This window comes from Eucyclogobius newberryi, unplaced genomic scaffold (assembly GCF_026437365.1).
Source record: "Eucyclogobius newberryi isolate DKJ021-1_F unplaced genomic scaffold, fEucNew1.0.hap1 SCAF_18, whole genome shotgun sequence".
Taxonomy (NCBI): domain Eukaryota; kingdom Metazoa; phylum Chordata; class Actinopteri; order Gobiiformes; family Gobiidae; genus Eucyclogobius; species Eucyclogobius newberryi.
In genome coordinates this window covers 4,520,847-4,532,105 of record NW_027315812.1, presented here as the reverse complement: position 1 = coordinate 4,532,105, position 11,259 = coordinate 4,520,847, and the positions used below count along the sequence as shown (strand labels likewise).

Genomic DNA, 11,259 nt, shown 5'->3' with positions numbered 1-11,259 from the left:
TACTAGTGTACTACTACTAGTGTGCTACTACTACTACTAGTGTGCTACTACTACTACTACTACTACTACTAGTGTGCTACTACTACTACTAGTGTGCTACTACTACTACTACTAGTGTGCTACTACTACTACTACTAGTGTGCTACTACTACTACTAGTGTGCTACTACTACTACTACTAGTGTGCTACTACTACTACTACTACTACTACTACTAGTGTGCTACTACTACTAGTGTGCTACTACTACTACTACTAGTGTGCTGCTACTACTACTACTACTAGTGTGCTACTACTACTACTAGTGTGCTACTACTACTACTACTACTAGTGTGCTACTACTACTACTACTACTAGTGCTACTACTACTACTACTACTACTACTACTGCTACTGCTACTGCTGCTGCTACTGCTACTGCTACAGCTCTCGGGCCCCCCGGCGGTGGCTCTCGGGTCCCCTCCAGTGTGTTTGTACCTGTGTGAGGGCGAGCTGCGTGATGGGGGCCAGCGACAGGTGCGAGTGCAGCAGTGGCACACAGTCGGTGATGCAGATGGCGCCCCCTGTGGAGCTGGAGGAGAGCAGCAGGCCGTTCACGCTGCAGCGCGGGAACAGAGCGGCGTGGAGGTACATCTTCACGTAAGCCTGGCAGGACAGCTCCACTTCCCCCATCCTGAGCACCGCACGGAGCACGCTGCAAAACACACAAGAAATGTAAAAGAGCAGGAATATAAACTATAAGTGAACTATGCTATGGTTTATACACACTTTTATTTTTATTATGAATGAAGTTTGATCAAATGAAAACACTGAATCATTCATAAAGGAGCTTTGATTTGTTTTTCTTATTTAGATTTGCAAATAAAACGAAAATAACAGGTACAAATTTCCATTAAACTTTATCTGGTTTGAAAGCTCTTAATGAAACTTTTAGTCATATTTAATTTAGTGAGATAAATAACTGGCAATTTAGTAAATGGGAAAACGTGCAAACATATTCTATTTGTGATTATCATTATTATCATTGTTATTATTATTTTTTATTATTAATTGATTTAATCTGCATATAGTAAGTATATAGTATAACTCAATATAAAACAAAGCTTAGGCGAACTTAACGTTTGATTGTGGCTTCAATTGTTTTTACAAACACAAAAATACATGTCAAAAACATAGATGTAGCCCTGTTTTTAAATTTACTCTAATTATAAAACATTCAAAAAGAATCGACTATTAATAAAACAATGAGTTTCAAACCACAGGTGTAATAAATCTTTCACAACATTAAAATAAACACTGCTGAATGAATAAGCTACACGTTTAGCATCGAGCCGACTGTTAGCATTAGCATATTAGCAACACAACAGAACGAAACTAAAACGTACCGGAAACAGGTCAAAACACAGACGTCACCTCGGCGCGTGGCCCGCGAGCGGATTTATATTTCAGAATGAACAAATATGCGAGTTCATTGATAATTTTGAAAGATTTGTTGCAGAAACATTGGCGCTAAGCTAACGGAGCTTCACTGACAACCGGACGTACGACGGGGGACAGCGGAAGTCCCGCCCAAACTCTAAATGGTGACGTGCGATTGGCTGCCCGGAAAGCGCACAGGGTTTTGATTGGATAATACTTTCATGGTTCGTTCTTTCGGCTGGTTCTGGGACACAGAGGCTTCTACGGGACTGAAAGGATAAACACTACTATTATTGACTGAATTACGTATTGTTTTGACTAAATTAGAACGCGACGACGTCATCATTTCAGATAGAAGGCAGGAGATTCACAGTTTATGAAAGAAATATATAATTTATGAGCCGCAAGCGTTGAACTTTATCATGATTTGTTTGGAATCGGCTCCATGAAGTTGTCATATTAATCTGACGACAATCACGGCTTTGGGGTTGAACAAAGACACCACTTTCACAAGCTGTTCTGAATAAATTATGTCACTTTTATTTGTTTGTGCACACAGAGAAGACGTTCAGGTTTGCGCCAGTTAAACGACAAATCAGATTAAAACTCCACTCCAGCAACAATGTGCCTCAAACAAAGACGTACATGATTTATTAAGTTTATAACATGAATGTTAAGCCACTTCTCAACATGATTAGACTGTAAACTGAGGAGAACCTTTGATTTAAATATTGTACAAAACATTCGGCCTAATCAAATGTAAGAAAAACATTTGATTTGAAGTTTCTCTGCCTCATTTTACAGTACAAACATGAATAACTTCTCTTGTAACATAATATGCAGTAGTAAACTCCTGAGTAAAAATGTTTTGACAGCTTTTCATCAGTACAATGTTTGGTTAGTTTCAGCATCATCTTATGGCAACAATAGGCAGCATTATATCTATGACAAACAACACATTTTAAATATTCCAGCAGTGTCAAGTGTCATAAAGACACTGAGGGTTTGTGTCAGGGAATTAGACATACACCAGATGCTATTCCTTAACACATAGAGAACACAATTCAACTTAGAATATGAAACAACACCGAAATGTCAGACATTTGTATGGCATGCATGGGAGAAAACGCGGGGACTGATCACGCAAGCTGTGGTAAGCAGCATGCGTGATCCTTCTGCGTCTCACCCCGTTTTTTCTCATGCTGGTTGGTTTTATTAGCTATTCTGGAATAGGCGGGTCACATTTCTCATTGGTTAGCCTCACATCAAGGCACTTGGTATTTTTCCGTAGAGATCAAGCCTAGGGTAAACATTACCCAGACTCCTCTGGGTTATCACCCCCCCTCGGGTAAACATCCTTTGGCCATCTTTACGACCCCTTCACAAATCCAGTTTGTCACACACCCGTTCTTCTCTTAGACTAATGATGCAGATAAAATATCACTATTATGCAGATAAAATACATCACAGAAATATAATCATATATTCACATTTTATCACAGTTTTAAAACACGTGTCATCACATTAGTCAGACAATACATTCAGTAAACAACATGATTAGGGCAAGTCTTAACGAGGCTCACAGTCAAGTCCAGTCCAGTTTTCTCATGTCGCAAAAAGTGTCTAAGAAAAGCAGGAAGTTCGTTTAAACTGGGGTCAAAGATTTGAACCTTGAATTAGACGGCTCACGACAGAGAAACTCAGTCTGGTGCTGCCGCTTGAATGTCACGGGAATTAAGTTTAAAAAAGTGTGCCGTTGGCGGTGTCTGTGTGAATCAGGCCGTTTGCACGACCATTGTCACATCAACATGAGGCTGAAGAGTTACGAACGCTCGTCGCTTCAGCCAAAAAGAGAACAAAAGGTTTAGACCTGGCAAAGGATGAGTTTCAGGTGGAGTCAGTGGCACCAGCAGGAGGCCGGTCCATGAGCACAGGACTAATGTGATGGTACTTCCTGGTTCTAGTCAGGACTAATGTGATGGTACTTCCTGGTTCTAGTCAGGACTAATGTGATGGTACTTCCTGGTTCTAGTCAGGACTAATGTGATGGTACTTCCTGGTTCTAGTCAGGACTAATGTGATGGTACTTCCTGGTTCTAGTCAGGACCCGAGCAGCAGCGTTCTGGATGTACTGCAGCTGTTTTACAGCTCGTTTGGAGAGGCCAGTGAGCAGGCCGTTACAGTAGTCTAATCTACTGGAGACAAACGCATGGATAAGTCTCTCTAAATCTGGTTTTGACACTATATTTTTGATTTTGGCAATGTTTTTTAGATGGTAAAAAGCTGCTGATGTTATTGATTTAACGTGAATGTTAAATTTCAAGTCTGAGTCCATTATTACCCCCAGATTTCTAATTTGGTTTGTAGGTTTTAGAGCGACTCTGGAGGTGACGCTGACACTTTCTCTTTGTTTCAGTCTTGTCTGAGTTCAGCTGGAGAAAGTTGAGAAAGTGTTGCTCTTGTTTGTAAAGAGCTCTAAAGCCTTTAGAAGATGTTTGTGGACTCTAAACTACAGAAGCTCTGAGTCTGTTTGATGTGAGAGTTTTAGAAGAGAAGTTCATTTGAGAAACACAGTCAACACTAAAGAGAAAAGAGTGAAATCTGAGGATTTTAGGTTAGCGCTCTTGCCTCCCAAAAAGGAGATCATGGGTTCGATTCCTGGGCCAGACCAACATCACATGATCTCTCTGGGTGGAGTCTGCATGTTCTCCCTGTGTTACCGTGGGTTCTTTCCGGGTTCTCCGGCTTCTCCCACCGTCCAATCACATGCATGTGTTAGGTAAAATTGGTGACTCTAAATTGGCCCTAGTGAATGAAGTGAGAGTGAATGTTTGTCTGTAATGTCTATGTCTCTGTGTTGGCCCTGCGACGAGCTGGCCACTGTCCAGGGTGTGCCTCGCCTAAGGCCCGAAGTCACTGGGATAGGCTCCAGTCACCCGCGACCCCGAAAGGGAACAAGCGGTAGAAAATGGATGGACATGTCACAATTGTCCCGAGACATAAGGGATAGAAACACCCTTCCTTCTGTTCTGTTTCCCTTTTGTCCCTTTTGTCTCTTTTGTCCTGCTTTTTGGTTCTCTTCACTCTGTTAAGAGCCCAGGTATCCACAGGCTGAGAGCATTCTTTACTCCACCACAGAGGACCTGCTCTGGGATGAGCTACAGAAGATGCTCAGCTCAGAGCTCAGTCTTTGTTGGTCTCTGCACTCGTCATGTGCTGAAGCTCGGTCCCATGCAAAATAATGTCTTTTCTGTAATGAAAATGTACATTTTATAATTTTATTTTGGGATCAAGGTTTTAAAATTGTGTAATGGAAGATTTTTTGGCCTAAATCTGAGTCTCATTTCCTCGTGGCGTGGACTGCGATTAGTCCTGCCACGTATCAATAATAAAACGCACCTACTGCTCACCTGCAGCCGCGTGCAGCTCGTCCCCATGAGCAGCACGTTTCCCTGTGTCTAAGTGCATTGATCTATCATAATATAGTTCCCTCAGTGACGGGACAAAATGAAGATGCAGAAAGACAGTTCGAGCTCAGAAGAGATGGAAATCTACGGGAGACGAGAGATGCGATGGATCCGTCGCGCTGATAAACAAACGCACGTGTGTGTTGTATCAGTCCACACGGGGGAGCGGCATGTGCACGCGGGAGCGGCATGTGCACGGGGGAGCGGCATGTGCACGGGGGAGCGGCATGTGCACGGGGGAGCGGCATGTGCACGGGGGAGCGGCATGTGCACGGGGGAGCGGCATGTGCACGGGGAAGCATGTGCACGGGGGAGCGCCATGTGCACGGGGAAGCATGTGCACGGGGGAGCGGCATGTGCACGGGGGAGCGACATGTGCACGGGGGAGCGGCATGTGCACGGGGGAGCGACATGTGCACGGGGGAGCGGCATGTGCACGGGGGAGCGGCATGTGCACGGGGAAGCATGTGCACGGGGGAGCGCCATGTGCACGGGGAAGCATGTGCACGGGGGAGCGGCATGTGCACGGGGGAGCGACACGTACACGGGGGAGCGGCATGTGCACGGGGGAGCGGCATGTGCACGGGGGAGCGGCATGTGCACGGGGGAGCGGCATGTGCACGGGGGAGCGGCATGTGCACTTCCAGTTCTCAAATCGGCGAAAAATCATCCATTACACCTTTAAAATATATTTAGTATCTGAGGTAAAGGGTGAAACGCTAATAAATGTGGTTCCACTGTTATAACTAAACATTAATGAAGATGCCGTTAAACACAAATACTTGCCCTTTATTTATGACAGCTGGTAATCTCAGAAGTTTCAGAATTCTCTGAAAAAACAAGTCTCAGTCAGTTTGAATTCTCTAATGACAAAAACATAATAAATCATGTTTTCTAAACTGCGATTATGAAGAGATTTGTAATGTAAGTTTAAACTCAAGACTCAGTCCACACGTCTCGTTTTAAACACACTAAGGAGAAGAAGTCTGAACTGTGTCAGTGCTGCTCAGTGTTCATCTGCCCTGGGCCTGAGAGAAACAAGTAAAACATGGATCTGACACTAGTTCAACTCACCAGACGATGTTTCCAGAGGAAGAGGAGGAGGAAGAGGACACAGAACAGGATTGAAATAACAAGATAAATCCACAGATGAGGTATGTCTCCTGCAGAAAAAGAAGAGTGTTTTCAGATAAAGGAGTCACTGCTCACACTTACCTTCTACATGTGGCTTTGCTTCAGTGTCTTTAGGGCTGATGATTAACTCTTCAGTGATGTTTGTGTGGATAAAAAAGGTCTCATGTTCAGTGTGGAGTTCACAGGAGAACAGGCCCAGATGACCTTTGGTCAGATGTTTTAGGACCAGACTGTTGGACTCTGAGACTCCAACAACAAAGCGTCTCCAGGACTCACTGTGGACCTGCTCTGGTCCAGACCAGCTCAGAATGGTCTCTGTGTGGTTGAATGTCCACACGAGGCTCTTCACTGGAGCCGTGGGTTCAGAGCAGAGGATTACTACAGGAGAGTCTGCAACGTCTGAAACTACAAACAACATGAGCAAATGTGAGCTCAGCACCACAAACATATTCCTCTTTGGAGGAGATGATGAACACAAACCTAAAGGATGCCTGACACTGCTCCTCCTGTAGGTGGCGCTCCTCCAGCTGTGTGGCGTGCTGACATTACAGCTGTATTCATGTGGAGCTTTGTGTGGCAGAGACACAGAGCTGAGCACAGACCACACTCCACCTGATTCAGAAGTATGAGTTTGACTTTGGTTCTTGTGGAGAGCTTCAGTCCTGTTCCTCCAGGACACCGAGGGTTTGTGGAGAAGTCCCTCAGATCTACAGAGGAGCTGCTCTGCCTCCTGCTGCAGAGACACCTCCAACACTGGAGCTACAGACACAGGAGGAGAACTTATGTACAGAGTTACACCAAGTATTACTCTCCAGATACACACAAAGAACAGTATTTACCAGAAACCTTTACATTGACATAAGACTCTTCCTCTTCGCCGTCGATGGGCCTGGAGAAACACCTGTATCTTCCTTCATCTTGACCTCTGACCTCTGACAGCAGCAGTGATGCGTTTCCTGTGGACAGCTCCTCCTCAAACAGAGAAGTTCTGTTTCTGTAGTTCTGGTGCTGAAACTCGAACTGGCTCTGACCTTGATAGTAAATATGAACTATTATGTCTTCAGCAGCTTCTTTAAACCAGAGGATCATTGGGTTTTCTCCTCTGTTAAAGCTGCAGGGCAGAACACAGTTCTCCAGAGGGACACAGGACACTTCTGTTTCATCTGAAAAGAGAGACATCAGTCAAACAGATGTAATCTACACCATTTTTCAATAACTTTTAGAATTAAACATCCACACATTTCTGACATCAACCTTCAAATATCACATTCACTGTTATATTTTTATTTGATGTCATGAGATCAAATGTAGGCCAGTTATGTCGCCCTGACTCTGGGGACATGGAACGTCACCTCGCTGGGGGAAAGAGCCTGAGCTTGTGTGGGAGGTCGGGCGGACTAGGAATAGAATCAGTATCAAGTATGAAAACACATTTACAGACTTCCAGAAAAGACGAACAAGAAATGGGACCACGGGACCAAGACAAACAAAGCTGCCGACCCACGGCCCCATTCAAAAAAGCAAGCTAACGAGGCTAACGAGGCTAACAAGGCTAACGAGGCTAATGCGGCCGCGTCCGACCACAACTCTTCCCCCACAGAGAGACGGGGTTCTGCCGGCCCGGATAAAGAATCGCACGGAGTGATACTGCTTGAGGAAGGAGAAGAGGGAACGCTGCATCTGTTAGCACTCAAGATGTGTGAAATAAAAAGAGAAAGGATAAAAAAGCTTGATATGCCATCGCTCAGAACCGAAATGAGAACAGTTGATTGGAGCTGACTTAAGAGCTGAAAGCGGGGGGAGAAGACGGAGCACGCATCGAAGAAGCTGAGCAGTGTATTTCAGACAATACAGATGAGTGATGGAGGTGGTGGAGGTGGTGGAGGTGGTGGATCTGGAGTCCAGGCTTGTGGGGGTCCAAGAGGGAGATGATACTAAAGTTTCTTGGAGCAGATCATCCCAGGCTCTGGAGTTGATGTCCCGCCCATCACAATAGAAAGAGCACATCGTCATGGCAACAAGAGCAACAGCTGATAAACCACAAGGCCTGATAATGAGGTTTCTGAACGATCGTGTGAAGGAACGTGTCCTGAAGGCTGCAAGGGTTAAAGGAGACCTCCAGGGTTAAAGGAGACCTCCAGGGTTAAAGGAGACCTCCAGGGTTTAAATAGACCTCCAGGGTTAAAGGAGACCTCCAGGGTTAAAGGAGACCTCCAGGGTTTAAAGAGACCTCCAGGGTTAAAGGAGACCTCCAGGGTTAAAGGAGACCTCCAGGGTTAAAGGAGACCTCCAGGGTTAAAGGAGACCTCCAGGGTTAAAGGAGACCTCCAGGGTTAAAGGAGACCTCCAGGGTTTAAAGAGACCTCCAGGGTTAAAGGAGACCTCCAGGGTTAAAGGAGACCTCCAGGGTTTAAAGAGACCTCCAGGGTTAAAGGAGACCTCCAGGGTTAAAGGAGACCTCCAGGGTTTAAAGAGACCTCCAGGGTTAAAGGAGACCTCCAGGGTTAAAGGAGACCTCCAGGGTTTAAAGAGACCTCCAGGGTTAAAGGAGACCTCCAGGGTTTAAAGAGACCTCCAGGGTTAAAGGAGACCTCCAGGGTTAAAGGAGACCTCCAGGGTTAAAGGAGACCTCCAGGGTTTAAAGAGACCTCCAGGGTTTAAAGAGACCTCCAGGGTTAAAGGAGACCTCCAGGGTTTAAAGAGACCTCCAGGGTTAAAGGAGACCTCCAGGGTTAAAGGAGACCTCCAGGGTTTAAAGAGACCTCCAGGGTTAAAGGAGACCTCCAGGGTTTAAGGAGACCTCCAGGGTTAAAGGAGACCTCCAGGGTTAAAGGAGACCTCCAGGGTTTAAAGAGACCTCCAGGGTTAAAGGAGACCTCCAGGGTTAAAGGAGACCTCCAGGGTTTAAAGAGACCTCCAGGGTTAAAGGAGACCTCCAGGGTTAAAGGAGACCTCCAGGGTTTAAAGAGACCTCCAGGGTTAAAGGAGACCTCCAGGGTTAAAGGAGACCTCCAGGGTTAAAGGAGACCTCCAGGGTTAAAGGAGACCTCCAGGGTTTAAAGAGACCTCCAGGGTTAAAGGAGACCTCCAGGGTTAAAGGAGACCTCCAGGGTTTAAAGAGACCTCCAGGGTTAAAGGAGACCTCCAGGGTTAAAGGAGACCTCCAGGGTTTAAGGAGACCTCCGGGGTTAAAGGAGACCTCCAGGGTTAAAGGAGACCTCCAGTACAAAGGCAAGCGCGTCTTCTTTGCTCCAGATGTTCCATACGAGGTCACATATCCAGCTCTTTGTGAGGATTGGATCCAGGAGCGGCCGTGGAGTTTTTTTCGGGGGCCCTTCATTAGGAATGGACTTCCTTCCACTTTCTGATCATTTACATGATCAGGTTGTGTTCGGTGCACATTTTCAGCATAAACCCTTTTGTTTTCTATGTTATCTATTCATCTGTTTCCTGTTTCTGTGGTTCTTGTGTTTCTATGTTGTGTTTAACCAGAGAGTTTAAAGCTGCTCATGATTAATGACAGGATCAATGCAATTAACCCAGTGGCATCGGAAGAGTTACAAGTCACATCCTTTAATGTTAACGGCATTTTGAATCCAATTAGGCAATAACGACTTTTGACAAAAGAAAGAATAGTCATTATATATTTAAGAGATCCATTTGAATAACATTGAACATCAAAAACTAACCACATTTTGATATGGAAAGTGGTGTCGTTCATCAGCAGATGTGTTGATCAGGGGAGCTATTGATGGAGGGGTTTTTGATGTGTGTGTATAATAATAATATAATAATAATACATTTAACCTCGGAACGACACTGAGCAAACAGAATGTATGAGAATAAATCACAATATAATAAATATAGAATGTAATGGACACTTGCTAAGTTGCTAGTTGGGGGATGTGTGTTATTAGCTTCTGCTCCACTTTGTCATTGTTTAATGATCTTTTTTCTGTCAGCTGACTCGACTTCACTGACATTCACAAACAAGACAACTATAGAGTAGTGTTTTTTTATTTTGAGATTATATAATATCCCTATAACCCACAAGTGTCAAAAGTGAACGCAACTGCGCCTGAAATAAGAACAACAACTCCAATAAGTCATCCCTCATTATAGAGAAGGATTCAGTCATTTCTCTCCTACACTGGGCTCAGACTAGAGCCACTGATCCACACCACTGTCTCTTTCTCTACAGTCGCAAACTTTAATGCTTAATTTGGCCAATTTAATTCACGCAAATCTACAAAAGACGACAACAAAATGGAGGATAACTTTCACTTTCGGTTCAGATTCAATAGAAGTGTGCACCACATTCCCTAAAACTGCTCTATTATCAGCAGTTATTATACCATCTAATCATTATTCATGTCCTCTTTAAATGATAGAACATGGATGTCAAAATCACGTCACAAACACATTTCTCCGGATCCTGAGCAGGTTTATACCAAAGTCTGTTCAACTTCCTCTAAAGTGACACAAACTGTGAAAGAGCCGCAGACTATTATTCTACTATAGAATAGACATAGACATGGACATGGACATGGACAGGGACATGGACATGGACAGGGACATGGACATAGATATGGACATATGGACATGGATATGGACATATGGACATATGGACATGGATATGGACATGGACATGGACAGGGACAGGGACATGGACATAGATATGGACATGGACATAGATATGGACATATGGACATGGATATGGACATATGGACATGGACAGGGACAGGGACATGGACATAGATATGGACATGGACATAGATATGGACATATGGACATGGATATGGACATGGACAGGGACACGGACATGGACAGAGACATTGATCTGAGGTGAAGACACATCATGTAGAAGAGCCACTCACCTTCACACGCGCCGCGCGACACCAAAGACAACACGGTCCACACAAACAGAGAGGACGGGGACATGTTGAAGGGCCCCACGACATGCGCCAACTGAGAGTGCGTCCCGAGCCAATACTCATGGACAAAATGGGCGTTCGATACATGTTCTACCTGTTGGAGAGGATGAAGGAAGTGCTGTTTCCTGTGTCACTGTCAGAGCGCGACGAGGAAGTGTTTTAAAGTGTCCTAAGTGTCCAAAGTGTCCAAGTCCAAGCAACGTTATTCCAGATCGTTCTAGATAAAACAAATGTCTTCTTATATTGAATGAATCCACTTGTCTGTGTGACACTATCAGGTTCGACTCGGTGTAATCCCTCTTTTGTCCA

The 11,259-nt window shown here is 44.7% G+C and overlaps 2 protein-coding genes across 3 annotated transcripts in view; both read right to left on the bottom strand.

Moving 5' to 3' along the window:
- The window catches only part of emc9 (ER membrane protein complex subunit 9), a 7,919-nt gene extending 6,374 nt beyond the window's left edge, over positions 1–1,545 (bottom strand). Inside the window, exons 1-2 of the mRNA XM_072450407.1 lie at positions 1,382–1,545; positions 474–690 (exon numbers count right to left, since the gene is read on the bottom strand). Of these exons, the coding sequence (XP_072306508.1) occupies positions 474–668 (195 nt within the window). The 5' untranslated portion in view covers positions 669–690; positions 1,382–1,545. The remainder of the gene's footprint in view (positions 1–473; positions 691–1,381) is intronic.
- A 4,123-nt stretch (positions 1,546–5,668) lies between these two features.
- LOC140364872 (butyrophilin subfamily 1 member A1-like) lies at positions 5,669–10,989 on the bottom strand. Of its 2 annotated transcripts, XM_072451259.1 has the most exons (5): positions 10,894–10,989; positions 6,856–7,179; positions 6,497–6,775; positions 5,957–6,421; positions 5,669–5,712 (listed from the first exon to the last, which is right to left on the bottom strand). In XM_072451259.1, the coding sequence occupies exons 1-4, from the start codon at positions 10,955–10,957 to the stop codon at positions 6,081–6,083; spliced, it is 1,008 nt and encodes a 335-aa protein (XP_072307360.1). In that variant the 5' UTR covers positions 10,958–10,989; the 3' UTR covers positions 5,669–5,712; positions 5,957–6,080. The 2 variants fall into 2 exon arrangements, with proteins under 2 accessions (XP_072307360.1, XP_072307361.1); XM_072451260.1 differs by lacking the exon at positions 5,669–5,712 and having other exon boundaries at positions 6,066–6,406; positions 10,894–10,986.
- Positions 10,990–11,259: the final 270 nt, after the last annotated feature.

What these genes read in the sequence shown, in the direction of transcription:
- LOC140364872 (XM_072451259.1), bottom strand. Translation starts at nt 10,957, where the DNA reads ATGTCCCCGTCCTCTCTGTTTGTGTGGACCGTGTTGTCTTTGGTGTCG. An exon ending in TGTCAATGTAAAGGTTTCTG is followed by an intron (nt 6,776 to 6,855) that starts GTAAATACTGTT and finishes CTGTGTCTGTAG; the next exon opens with CTCCAGTGTTGGAGGTGTCT. An exon ending in CAGTGTCAGGCATCCTTTAG is followed by an intron (nt 6,422 to 6,496) that starts GTTTGTGTTCAT and finishes TGTTGTTTGTAG; the next exon opens with TTTCAGACGTTGCAGACTCT.